At 33.2% G+C, this 15202-nt stretch overlaps 1 protein-coding gene across 1 annotated transcript; it reads left to right on the top strand.

Annotated features, from left to right (window-relative positions):
* The first annotated feature begins 8991 nt into the window (after positions 1–8991).
* Positions 8992–11776, top strand: LOC132724051 (uncharacterized). Its single transcript, XM_060708861.1, has 3 exons — positions 8992–9093; positions 9999–10891; positions 11389–11776. The coding sequence occupies exons 2-3, from the start codon at positions 10568–10570 to the stop codon at positions 11620–11622; spliced, it is 558 nt and encodes a 185-aa protein (XP_060564844.1). The 5' UTR covers positions 8992–9093; positions 9999–10567; the 3' UTR covers positions 11623–11776.
* The last annotated feature ends 3426 nt before the right edge of the window (positions 11777–15202 follow it).

Below are 15202 nucleotides of genomic sequence, written 5' to 3'. Positions count from 1 at the left end.
TGGTTAATGTGGTTGACTATTCATTTTGTTAATATTCCAGAACATTTCATTGAGGTCTACATTCGGACTGTTAATCATACAAATTTTGAAAAACCTTAACTGTCAATAATAAATGACATACCAGCAAGTATGACGACTGTTCATTATCAGATAACAATAACATTTTACAACTGACGGTTCCGTATCAAAATCACAGGAACTTGAAATTCTATCAAATAACCAATATTAATTATAATATACAAATATACCCCCTATATACTATAAAAAACACAAACACAGGAACTTGAAATTCTATCAAATAACCAATATTAATTATAATATCCAAATATACCCCCTATATACTATAAAAAAATTTTATAGTATATAGGGGGTATATTTGGATATTATAATTAATATTGATTATTTGATAGAATTTCAAGTTCCTTTGTCAAAATATTCTAGGACTGTTCATCATAAATACTTTATGTCATTTTAATATTATTGAATGATAATAACAACTGCAAGTGATGCAACATTTTTATTGAACATAAAAATTATACACGTATAGATGTACCATAATTGAAATCAATAAGATACTGTCTTGTGATGAGTATTAATATTCATGCTCTACGGACAGAAGGTTGTCTTCTCCAGAAGCAAATCTCGAATAAAATCACGTTTCAGAAAATTATTCCCATTTCATTACTGACGGCGTCGGATAATATTAAAGCTAAATATTTCTTGAAAAAATACATATCTGCAAAGCTTATTCAAAACTGAATCAACCTAAGAGAAAATTGATCAGGAAGTTATATCTTCTTTTTTACCGCCAACACTCAACCAACTAATGGTAGTTAATCGATAGCTTGTGTATTTTTAAACCTCACTAGCTTGAAATATATACTGCGGAAAATCTGTTGTTAACAGGGTGTGCGGTTATTACGTAGGGTTTTCCCTGTCGACCATTTCCCTCAAATAGATGAGAACATCGAAGCCGTCAGTGCTATGAATGATGTTATAAATGGCGTGTTTTTGGAAGTTTTTGTTTGAAACTTCTCCAATTTCCTCCAGAGGCGTGCACGTCGCGGAGAAGGCACGCGGAAGGACATAGTCAAAGTCATCATAAGTACCAGAGGTGATTGGTTGACCTGTCGTGACTTACTCTGGAGGTTTGGCGCTAATAGATGCCGTTTTTGTTGTCGTCAGTCAGAAAGTTGATGCCTTGACGGTATTGTCGTCTCCTTTACCACCAAAGAACGAAGAATGGGCTTCCAGGACGAATCTGCTTGAAAAAGACGTCCCAGATGCTATAATCTCGGACTTATGGTTATTCCGGCGCCGAGTATAAATAAACTTAAAACACACTCACTTTTGTTGAAAACAAAACAAAAAAACAACAACACATTTTCTGTAGTAATTTTTCAAGTGTTGTAAAATGAATAAGAAATTCCTCTTATGCCGCCAATTATTTTTAGAACACAAACATAAAAGTTCTTTTTTTTATTTTTCAAATAAACATTAATCACTTCAGCGCGCGCAAATATCGTTTTCAAATTAAAGTTTCGTAAGATATGTTAATGACTTCCCGATGCTCGACTGTAAGTTATTTGTATATGTATGCGTTTTTTTTGTTTTGTTTTTTGTTTTTTTAATTAAAGCTTCTTATTCTTTAACATTTTTTATGTATCTCATAATCTGTATTGAAAATTTGAATTTTATTACACATGGACTATCAAATTATGATGTATGCCCTAGAATTGAATAAACTTTCTAATTACACAATACGGGGTCATACTGATCTTTGCGTCTTTCTCTGAAATAATTATTATTTTGTTAAACATATTTGACCACATATTTCTGTCAATTAACTGTTCACTTTACTTCCGATTTTTGTTGTACGGAAACACATGTTTCTATTTGTGTTTTCTAATCAATTCGAATCTATAATCAGTTTAATGGGATCACCACCGGGTAAACGACTACTAGGTACTTTGGTCATGTTTTTTACCCCAAATATTTGAATGTTTCTATTGGGATTAAAATGAGCATAGTTAAGTAAACAACTGGTTGTATAAATCCCTGACCTGTCTAATTCTAATTATGAGATCAGTGAATATATAAGACTTTCACTACAAAATATTCCTAAACAAAAGAGCACATGTTTAAATTTATTCCTATACAAATAAAAGATCAGAGTAGGGATCTGTCAATTGCCAAATATGTAATATTGTGCTGGAATTTTGTCGGAAGGTCCTTATAGGGGTTTTGTAGTTAAATAGTTTTTTTTCGGCGATAATGGTTCAAGAATATAATGTTTCAAACTATATGCTCATCACCATCAGTGAATTTTTAGTTAAATGTATGCAAAATATTTACTAACAGCTATATGATATAGCGGTTTATGACCGTTTTCCGCGTACAGCCTCCTGGGGTGTACTAATAAGTTAGTTTTCCTTAGTTATCACGCAAGCATGATCCATGTCTCTGATGTAAGCGACAGTTTACAATTATTTGTCTTTAAAAAATATTAAGGACTTTTAATGGTTTATAACAACAAAAGAACATGCATGATATTGAGAATACGGCATTGTATATACACCGGTCTCAAATATCGTCAGTAAGACCGGTGTACACAATGGAGAATACGGTGTTGGAACGTTCTAGTTAATGACCCGTCATAAACAGTTGGTCGCTGCGTAGTAATTGGAAAATTGTTATCAGGAATAATAAAGAATATTTGCCACTAAATTAAAGCATTTACTTACACATTTTCATTTATGCTTTTTGTTAAAAAAATATTGATAAAGTTATTATTTTGAAGGGTTTTCATACCAGAACTATTTATTACAGACGTACGTATGCCTAAACCTGATTACCGTGGCAGTATGACGTCACGGAGTAGTGATTTAAACAAAAATCAAGAATTTTTCAGAGAATTATTATCTTCACAAATTGCAGATATGAAATTAAAGAATGAAAATATTTTCATATTGTAAATGTCTGTGATGACTGATGAGTCAGCTTAGAAAAGATCAAGGTACTATTTTTTGACCTGATTACCGCGGCAGTAAGATTTGACGAACAGTTATTAACATTGGGTCGGCATAGCCTCCCCAAAAAGTCTTTGCACCTACTATTTAAATCTCCAGCAATAAATAAAGACGTATTTGGGTGTTCAGTAAATATACATTCTATGTTTGACTGCATTGAGAAAATACCATTTTTTGTTCTTTATCATCATAATAACATGAGTCTTCTGGTGATATTGTCCAACAATATTGACCTGGCACTTCATTAATTTTCGGAAAGGTCATATGAATAAACATTGACTATTACCTATCGAATATATCGATATTTTTGCTAACTTCACTCGTCAGTGAGGTTTGGTGTATTTTGGAATAGATGTCGAACTACCGACCCTGAAGGTCTCTGGTTCGATACCTAACCAACACCACGTTATAATTTTTTTTAAATTTAAATTGCAAGAATTAATTTGAAATCGTTTTATTAACACCTGGTTTTAGAATATCTTTTAAGTGCTGTTTTTCTGCACACGTGTCTTTTATTTTTGTCTTTCATTTCATTACAGTATCTTTAAACGGTTCTTTTTGTGACATTATGCAATCGTATATGCTTAAGCGCACAACATGCTTAAATGTAGTTATTAAAAAATGTGCATAGATAGTACACACAATGAAAACTCTTTACCAACTGCGCTAAGAGGGAATTTTCATTTACACCATTTTAACAATTGGAAATTTACATTCATATCGATTTACAAGTAAATCGTAACGTTTACGGAATATACCGACTACAGGGTCAAATGCAAGAGTGCCAGGTCAATATTGTTGGACAATATATATGTTAAATACATAACAATATCTTCACAAGAAAAACAATGTAGATAACTCAAATATAATACTACACAATTGTCATATTTAATCATATAAGCGACGAATAATATTTAGTTTTGCAAGATTACTTTTAATAAAAACGCTAACACCTCCGCTATTCCTTATGGAGTTTCGATTTCATATTACGAACAAAGTCAAAATTACATAAAATTAATAAAATTGTCAAATTCACCCTTAAATTTACTCCATGTTTCACAGAGGACTATAATGTCATAATTACTTAAAAAAAGACTTAATTTCTAAATTGTCAATAAATTTATAAAGACCGCACACATTCCATGTGATAATATTTACATCGGTTTTATTGTTTTATTTGGCCTTGGCCGTGGTCACGGTCACTGTCGTCCGCTTCATGAATCCTGGCTGTTGATTGGTTGAGTATATACCTTACTAGTTAATAGTCTGTTACTCACATTATGGAACGCCTGGACTGTCTTATGTGTAGAATGACTGATATACATGGTTAAATGTCATTCTGTAGAGTCCGAGATACAATATGCTGGGTCAAAATCCCAATATACTAGGTGGAAATCCAAAATGCGCTCAGTTATTGAAGTGAAATGTTGTGTGCTGATTACATTTTATTTCAGTCAAGTCAATGTATTGTCGGGTGCATTAGTCGTTCTGTTCAGTTCTTAAAAACAAACAGGATGTGGTAACACAATTATGTTGAGTTAAAAATATTGTTGTAGAGTGTGACAGTTGTTGTGTGCGGTTAAAATAGCTCTTCTCATCATGTTCAACCATGAAAATCAACAGTTGAGTGGTACTATCATTGGTAATGTAACGATTCGCCACACTAACGATTTCGCCACATAACGATTCGACACAGAGTAATAATTTGATTGAGTTGATAATAATTATTATTAATATTAGTATCGATTTAAATTTACCTATGTCAAACTAGTTTATTTATTGTGTAAGCTTCTCTATGCAGAAAATATTTGATTGCTAATGATTTCTCGTGTCAATTTTGTCACCTTATGTCAAATGTATATTATTGGCTAAAGCATTGTAATGCTTAATTGCTAAATAAATTGTTGTTGTTGTTTGTTGTATACTATTTTATGTATGTGTTTAAGCTATTTTAAACCCTCTTAATCGGCATACATCGGCTCGCGTCAATTAATTTGTAAACAAAACATAAGCTTTAATTGCCGCATTGTTTTGAAATCTGAAATACATTGTCAGATAATTAAAGGATTATTTCGGCGTCAATTAAATATTTCTACAACAATCCTAAGGTGATTTGGCTTGTTTAAATTAAAGGTGTGACAAATGTTTTACATATGCGTTCTTTAATCAATTATCGTAAATCAATTTTCGTATGAACACATGTTTTTGCAATACTTTGTTTAAATATTTGACATATATTATAATTATGTGATTCGGACTTTTTAGAGTTCATTCAAATATATGATCTAGTGTTTTTAAATGAAACGTGGTTATCAAAAAATGAAAATATTAACTTGGAAATAAATAATTATAGTTGTGATAGACTGGTTTGATTTTGGGAAAATGTTCATCCTAACGGCATTTTTTAGTACAAGCAGGTAGTTGGGCTTACTTACCTATTTCGAGTACGCTGAATTCATTTTTTGCTCTACCACGGCTGTATTTTTAGTCCTTGACCTTTAAAAATCAAATTCAAAATGGCCGCCATTGAATTTTTTAATTTAACTTTTATTTTCCCATGGGCGAGATATATACATATTTTTTGGCATTTTAATTTAAGGTTTTGTTAATTTTAGTCTGCTGAAGTGTGAACGAGAAGAATAGATGCAAAAACAATAAAATTTATTGCGGCAGCCATCTTGGAATTCAAAATGGCTGACAATTTCCTATGTTTTATACACTGTATTATATTTAAAGTTAACAAGCATAAGAAGGCATTTAACCATGCATGTTTTCTTTTATAAGAAGTGCAGTGATACTTATTAAGACTTCCAAGTGCAGATTTTGAAAAACATCCATTAAAACTACAAACTTTATGGTGCAAAAAGGTCCACAATTTATACCCTAATACAACGTAAATGAAGAGGCATATTTGCGTTCACTTTGTCATGGAGATGTTATTTTTTACTTCTTAGAATACAATGCATGTTCTTCAAATTATTGCGATGTTTTTTTTTTTTTTAAATTGGATTTGTATCGCCCTGAGGGGGGACCTGCTCAAATGTATGTTCGTCTGTCTATCTGTACGAGCGTCCTCTTGTGTCCAGTTAGGGGTATTTGCAATCACAATTATGCGTTTAGATTATTTTGGTATACCCCCAACCTATAGGATGAATCATTGGTTATGAGAGGCAAAAGGCTGCTTTTGGAGTAAGAAACAAACATGAAAGAATACAGACATCTTCAGACAAATCTTTCAGTAAGAGCTTGTCCCTGTCTGTCCATTTTTAATCCCGTCCATATCTGTCATTTTTGGATAGATTTTGAAATAAATTGCATTTTAATGTGTGGCACATGGATACAATGTCATAAGAAAGACCCAGGTTTGAACCTAACCCCTCGAATAAGACTTGATAGTGCTTGAAAAAAAGATGTGCATTTTAGTATTCTGTCATTAAGAGATGGATTTTGAAAAAAGTTGAGCATAAATATACAGCCTATAATGGATTGGGAAAATGATGTACTTTATATTATTACTTATCATTAAACAGGGATACCAATGAAAATTGTTTGGGTTATTCTTATGTCAATGTCAATTGCACAAGAACATGTACTGGGACGTGTAGTGATTGAGAGCCAATTCAACAGTCCATAGATCAGGGTCATGTCTAGCAAGAAAAGACAAGTTTTGTAAAAGTTCATTAGTGGGGAGCCGGTCCAACATTTTTTCATGCACGACATGATATTTTAAAAAAGTCTTAGAATTTCCAAAAGTAAAATCATTATAAAGGAATCGCCATCAAGGCTTGGCATTTGAAAAAAAAACATTTTTTTCATGAAATAGACTACTTTCCTGATAAATAGAGTTAATGTTTCTTCTTGTAAGAGAAAATTCCATATGGTGTTTTATCCCATGGAAGCCCCCTAATACTAGTTCGAGGTTCCGTGCATGAGGATAGTATTTCATTTGCTTATATAGGTAACCCGACAAGAACATGGTGGTTGAGGCCTCTGTGTTAGGATTTTGTCGTCTATTTTGTTATCATGTGGTATTAAATTATCTGTTTTGATTGACCTAAGAGCAGGCGGTGTACAGGTAAAAATATTTAAATCTTGTTAATTGTATAGGCCGCCGTCCTGGAACGACAATATCTGCCGTAAAGGTGAAAATTTGAAAAGGTCGTGTCATGCACAAGCAGGGTTATGTCTACAGTTAAACTTCTATATCATAAATCATGATATAAACGTAACAAGATGGTTGTGTCCGATCTATATACTTTCTCATTAATTGATGCCTTTTGAAATAATAATTCTGACATAAATATATGGCACATTGGGACAATGAGTTCACATGTTAACCATCTGATGATGTAAATCAAAGATCAAAATCATACTTTCAACTTCGAACAAAATATTTCCTTAAAGTGTCTAAAAGTCTGGTTAACGATTTTGTCATTCATGGATGAATTAAAGATCATTTGGGATAAATATGGTGCATCTTCTTCGTAAGACAAAATGTAGCGGAAAATGTTTCAAGGTCACACTTGTATTTCAAAAAGTCATGGTTATGAGAGTGCATTTGCGGCCATGTCCAGTCCATATATGTGTTATTCAGCAAGATCTAAGAATAAATACGTTGTACTTTGAAGCAATTTGTCTTGAGTGAGAAAAGAATTGTCGCATAAAGTAAGATTTCAGACATTAAAGGTCATATTTTGAATGTCATGTCCGGTCATAAATTCTGTCATTCATTAGATGGATATTGGCATAACTGGGCATACATTTGTGGCATATTAGGACTACCTGTAATGCTTAAACACTAGGATGTAAAACAAGATTAACGAGGAAAGTGGCACACCCTTGTTTATCTTTGTTTTACATAATTGTCAGGATATTGCAAAAATAAGTTAGTACACATTTTAGTGACTAAAATTACACTAAGAAATACCAAACTAATTTTATGGAGTGATAGTAGAAAGAATATGAGATTAAATAATTATATCGTTGCAAATGACATCAAAATATGTTATATCAAAATGTAATAAGATACTCGTCAATTTCTTGAAAGATAGCCAATACGAGAACATAATCAGTATGAAGATTTGAATATATCTTAGTCACTTGAATGATTTTAAAACATAATATAGAATAAGGCGCAGCGTCCTTGGCAAAGTGACATAACTATAATGAAGACGTTGATATTAGCAAAAACAATGAATGAATAAATATCAATGAATTAAGGCAAAACGCACAAAATCTCGTATTATCAATTAAGTTAATAAAATTTAAAGACGTAGGCTTCGACGGCATATGTTACATGAAAACCAAAATGCTCTATCAAATCGTTCTGTGTTAATAAAAAGGGTACACAGCAGTGAATCGTCAATATATTAATTGCAGAATTGGTATCAATTATCTGTATGGAACAGAATTAGTGCATTTATTCCATCTTGCTTTATGATATCGGGACTTACATTATGCTTGCTTCTATACTTCTTTATGACAATGAAAACCTGCGTTTTGCTTAATTCAATCATGCCTTGTGATTACTGAATGTACTTTCCATGTAATTGCAACCTTATGTGTTCCCTACTAAACCATCAAACTCACATATTTTAATATGCAATATGTTTAATTGCATCTTTTATTAAGGACAATGTATTATGTTTGGTGTTTAAGATAACATTCTTTGCTTGTTCTTGATATAACTATATGTAACATGGTAAGTTACTGTCAGTACCTTTAATTTGCTATAAATCTGCCACTTATATTGTCGACATTATGTCACAATAAATTATTAATTTTGATCAATAATTGGCGAATTTGATGTGTTTTAGCATTCATATGCTTCAATATATTCACTGATTACAAATATAATGCAAAACATGATCACTGCGCATCGACAACGAAGATGACAACGATAGCGATATTATAGTCGCATGTGACAGTACGCACTAAGCAGTTGGCAGTAAGCATGCTAGTCTGGTTCCCAGCTTCTATTGTAAACATAGTCTGGTTCCCAGCTTCTATTGTAAACAAATAGAAGTCTGGCATTGACGAAACAATGGTCGACGCGATGATAGCTGTAAGTTAACCAAATATTTTTAAAAAGTGGTTCATCGGGATATTGTTGAATTTTTAATCGATATGTATATATAAAATTCTTAAAAATAACGTTTATTTTCGTGGAGCATTTTCACATGTTATTTTTTTTAAACTTCAATAAGTTGAGTACTTTTCGGACAAATACGAAGATTGTGATATTTCAGATATGAAATCATAAGTTTTCTTGTAAAATGATTTTGTTTTGTATTGTGATCAATACGAATGTGTGTTGGCAATATCCCGGCAAACGTCCCACCACCAACATTAAGTCTGATAAGGTTTGTGTCAAACTTACAGAAAATACTGAATAAATGCTTATTCAGTTTTGATACATTGATAATTGATAATATTGTAATGTTAACATTCATTCTGTAGAACAGTTTTACAAAAAATTAGAATCCTCTGGTTTAGATGGTGGTGGGACGTTGCCAGGACTATTCCTACCCACCTCACTAGCGGATCCAGGGTGGGGGGGGGGGCACACCCGGCGCACGCCCCCCCCCCCCCCCCTATGGCCGCAGACTTATGATTTTTTATGCCCAAAAACGCTAATTTTTTCTCAATTTTTCCTCTCTCGCGCATCATTTTAAGCTTTATTATAATAGAAATGTGGCCCAAACGGCACCAAAACACGCTTAAAATAACTTACTGCAATACTGTCAACTTTTAACACTTTCAATGATTTACCTAAGACCAAATCCTGGATCCGCCACTGCACCTCACACACATTTATGAACATAGAAATGGATATTAAATTTAATTCAATAGAAGCTGATTGTTAGTATTTATACATGTATAGAATGTGGTACCCCCACCAATCTAATTAAAAATGACCTGGCTTTTTTATGTTTATAATAAAAGTGTCATGTCTTTTTCTGTTTTCAGGATATAAGTAGCCAGTCAATCACAGATGCTTTGCAGAACTACTCTACAGAGTTCAATTGCAAAATAACAGAAATTAAACCGCTACAGCTGCAAGCAATACAAACATTATTATCTAAAAAAGACTGCATCTGTGCACTTCCAACTGGTTATGGAAAATCGTTTATATATGAAATTCTGCCGTTTTTTGTTCCAAAGTGTCTTGTTATTGTTATTGTGCCTTTAAAACGCTATAATTGAACAGCAAACGGTGAAACTCAGTGGACAATCATTTTCCTTGTCAATGAATATAGACACTATTGACTTATCAAATACCAAATATTTTTTCTTTCACCCAGAAACTGTTTTAAAACTCTCCTGAAATAAACAAACTTTTTCGCTCATCTCAATTTCAAGAGTATGACAAGTTTCTTGTAATAGATGAGGCTCATTGTGTCATTGAATGGGGCAAAGAATTCAGGAAGGACTTTAAAAGAACATACCAATTGAAGTCTCTTGTAAGTTGCCCAATTCTTGCATTGTCAGCAACAATAACTAGAGCCGGGCAAAAAGAAATAGCTAAATGTCTTCATATGACAAACTTTGAAGTTGTATGTGCTAGCCCTGCAAAAGACAATATTAAAATGATTGTCAAGAATCGTCCGAGTCCAAACTCGAAGGGAAATACATCCTTGACGCCATACGATTATATATTTGTACCAGTTTTACAACAACTTAAGAGTGAACTTGATAACTTTGGGATAACCATAATATATTGCAAGACTATGAACTGGATAGGTTATGGATATGAATTAGCAAAGGCAGTACTTGGTGATGAATTCTACTCAGGAGCGCCATCAGAGAAAACAACTAGAGTTGTTATGTATCATTCATCTATGGAGGGCCCAGATGGAAAGGTATTATTTATTTTCAACTTTACAGTGAATTTATTTTGAAATAGTCAAATGTTATTGCCATTATGTTTTTTTCTGTTAATGGTATTTTTATAATAATGTAATTTCAGTGAAGTATGGTAACAATTCACTTGGCAGCTATGCCTACTAATTAAGCTGCTTATAAGGAGTTTTTTTTTGTAGTTAAGTATATGTATGACCTTTCCTGAAGCAGTTTTATAAGAAAATGCATTATTATTATTATTATATGGCTACTTTCATAGATTTTCATAGATTTTATAGAGAAACAGTGTAATGATCATGTATGCTTTAGGTGGGCTTAAAAGATTTTACACTGTTTCTATGAAAAATTAATGTGTAACAAGCAACATACTTAAACAAATGTAAACATACCATTTATCTAAAATTATTGTATTTTTTTAAAGATATAAATGATAAATAGTTTCAACTTCCAGTCAGAAGGATTCAAAACTTTTGTATTTTTTTAAAATGAATTTCAGCTGAAGAAACATATTGTCCAGACCCTACAGGAGGAAGAGTCAGCCATAAGGCTGATTTTTGCATCTGTGGCTCTAGGCATGGGCGCAGATTTGAGACATGTGAAACGTGTGATTCATGCTGGTCCTCCTACATCTTTAGAAAGTAAGTTACGGCATTGTAAAGACTTCTATTTTAAACAAGCAAGTTGTACTGATACCATTCTGGTCAAACACTGGATTTATAGGCCTCCGTAACACAGAAAGTTCTAGAAACTCCCAGATATATGAGAATGTACAGGTACTAAAGGCATTTTACTCATGTATTGAGAATTAAAAGCTATTGTTCATTTTACTTCTTACTTGTCTTTGGCTAATACAAATTAACCGCAGTACTAGAACCGTATTCTTGAAGCACCTTATGAATGAAATTAAAAAACCTTAACTTTAAAATTGCAATAAAAGTAACAGTTTCATTTTGACTTTATTTTGCACAAAGCATATATATTTATGGTAAACTTTACGTAGAAGTTAAATTTATAAATAAAATGTTCTCAAGAAATAGTAATAGCTCCATAAGAACACTTTACACGAATGAAAACTACACCATTAATATTGACCAGAAAGTCAATACTATCATATGGAACGCCTGGACTGTCTTATGTTAAGAATGAATGATATACCTGGTTAAATGTCTTTCTGTTGAGTCCGAGATACAAAATGCTGGGTGGAAATCCTAATGTGCTCAGTTATTGAAGTGCTATGTTGTGTGCTGACTGTATTTTATTCAGTCAAGTCAATGTATTGTCGGGTGCATTAGTCGTTATGTTCAGTTCTTAAAACAAACAGGCATGTGGTAACACAATTATGTTGAGTTAAAAAGATATGTTGTAGGGTGTTGCAGTTATTATGTTCGGTTATAATAATATGCTGTTTGGTGCTCTTCTCATCATGTTCAACCATGAAAATAAACAGTTGAGTGGTACTATCATTTTGTTTGGCTTAGGCAGTGTATTATTGGGTGATACTTTTATTATTTTCAGTTGCAATGACATGCTGTTGGGTGCTTTATTCCTTCTGTTCAGTCGTGAAATAGAACTGTTAAATGGTACAATCATTATCTTAAATGGTACTATCATTATCTTGTGTGCTTATATCATCTTCTTCAGTCAAGTCAATGTATTGTTCGGTGCAAAGGTCGTTATGTTCAGTTGTTTTTTGGTACTATCATTATGTTCAGTTCAGATGATATACTGTTCGGTGCAGAGGTCATTATGTTCAATAGTGAACACAAACTGTTGTGTGATACCACAATTATGTTGGGTTCATTCGGATATTTTCGGGCAACAAGATGGGAGCGACTAATTTCCATAGGTCACGTCGAGGCTAATGACCACTAAATTGCCAAAACAATTTTCTTCCCTGTAAATATCATCGGGGGCTTAAGAACGTTATTTTCATAAATTGGACTTTTAAATACCCAATGGGTATTTTATTTAGTTAATTCATGACTATGCTTTACTGTTACAGTCAAAATGGGTACAGTATATAAAACTTAACATATTGGTAAGGGTAGCCTGTTAAAGTCACACATGACCACCGTAAACAAAACTTAAAATGTATCTGTTTGGTAACCTATAAGAGTCACAAATGGACACAGCAAACGAAATTTAAAATATAAAACATCATATACAAGTAAGGGAACCCTATTTGAGTCACACATGGCCACAGTATATGGAGCTTATAAGTAAGGGTAGCCTATTAAAGTCACATATGGCCACAGCATAGGCAACTTAAAATATATGTGTTGGTAACCCATTTGAGTCACACATAACCACAATAAATGGAACATAATATTTAAGTAAGGGAAACCTATTTGAGTCACACATGGCCACAGTATATGGAACATTAAATGTAAGTAAGGGTAGCGCAATAAAGTCACACATACCCCCATTATGAAGAACATTCTATATAAGTAAGGAAAACCTAATTGAGTCACACTAGGCCAAAATATATGGAACATTATGTTTAAGTAAGGGATATCTATTTGAGTCACACATGACTAAAGTATATGGAACATTATATATAAGTAAGATAAGTAAGGGTAGCCTAATAAAATTTGACTCAAATACATTTCCCTGAGTTAAACAGTATGTCTAATATCTTGTGGCCATGTGTTACTCAATTAGGTTTCACTTACTTATATAGAATTTTCTTTATACTTTGGCCATGTTTGACTTTATAAGGCTACCCTTACTTATATATAATGTTCCATTTACTGTGGTCATGTGTGTCTCAAATGGGGTTTCCATACTTATATTTAACGTTCCATAAACTGTGGCCATGTGTGACTCAAATAGGTTTGCCTTACTTGTATATTATGTTGCATATTTTAAATTTCGTTTGATGTGTCCACTTGTGAGTCTAAAACGTTACCAACACATATATTTTAAGTTTTATTTACGGTGGTCATGTGTGACTTGAACAGGCTACCCTTACCCATATTTTAAGTTTTATATACTGTGCCCATTATGACTGTAGCAGTATAGTATAGTCATAAATTAACTTGATAAAATACCCATTGGGTATTAAATATGCCATACGATTTGTCCAATTTATTGAAATAACGTTCTTAAGCTCCCGATGGTATTTACGGGGAAGAAAATTGTTTTGACAATTTAGTGGTCATTAGCCTCGACGTGACCTATGGAAATTAGTTGCTCCCGCCCGCCATCTTGTTTGACGCGAAGATATCCGAATGAACCCAACATAATTGTATGACCACTCAGCGCATTGTCAAATGACTTGTGCACCGAACAGTATATCATCTGAACTGAACATAATGACGGTATCACACAACAGTTTGTGTTCACTACTAAACATAGTGACCTCTGCACAGAACAGGATATCATCTGAACTGAACATAATGACGGTATCACACAACAGTTTGTGTTCACTACTGAACATAATGACCTCTGCACCAAACAGGATATCATCTGAACTGAACATAATGACGGTATCACACAACAGTTTGTGTTCACTACTGAACATAATGACTTCTGCACCGAACAGTATATCACCTGAACTGAACATAATGACGGTATCACACAACAGTTTGTGTTCACTACTGAACATAATGACCTTTGCACCGAACAGTACATCATCTGAACTGAACATAATGACTTCTGCACCGAACAGTATATCATCTGAACTGAACATAATGACGGTATCACACAACAGTTTGTGTTCACTACTGAACATAATGACATCTGCACCGAACAGTACATCATCTGAACTGAACAAAATGACTTCTGCACCGAACAGTATATCATCTGAACTGAACATAATGACGGTATCACACAACAGTTTGTGTTCACTACTGAACATAATGACCTCTGCACCAAACAGGATATCATCTGAACTGAACATAATGACGGTATCACACAACAGTTTGTGTTCACTACTGAACATAATGACTTCTGCACCGAACAGTATATCACCTGAACTGAACATAATGACGGTAGCACACAACAGTTTGTGTTCACTACTGAACATAATGACATCTGCACCGAACAGTACATCATCTGAACTGAACATAATGACTTCTGCACCGAACAGTTCATCATCTGAACTGAACATAATGACTTCTGCACCGAACAGTATATCATCTGAACTGAACATAATGACGGTATCACACTACAGTTTGTGTTCACTACTGAACATAATGACTTCTGCACCAAACAGTATATCCTCTGAACTGAACATAATAACGGTATCACACAACATTTTGTGTTCTCTACTGAACATAATGATCTCTGCACCGAACAGTACATCATCT

This window comes from Ruditapes philippinarum, unplaced genomic scaffold (assembly GCF_026571515.1).
Source record: "Ruditapes philippinarum isolate M1 unplaced genomic scaffold, ASM2657151v2 ctg17773_1_1_1_1, whole genome shotgun sequence".
Classification (NCBI taxonomy): domain Eukaryota; kingdom Metazoa; phylum Mollusca; class Bivalvia; order Venerida; family Veneridae; genus Ruditapes; species Ruditapes philippinarum.
The sequence above is the reverse complement of the archived record's forward strand: the minus strand, read 5'-3'. Positions and strand labels throughout refer to the sequence as shown.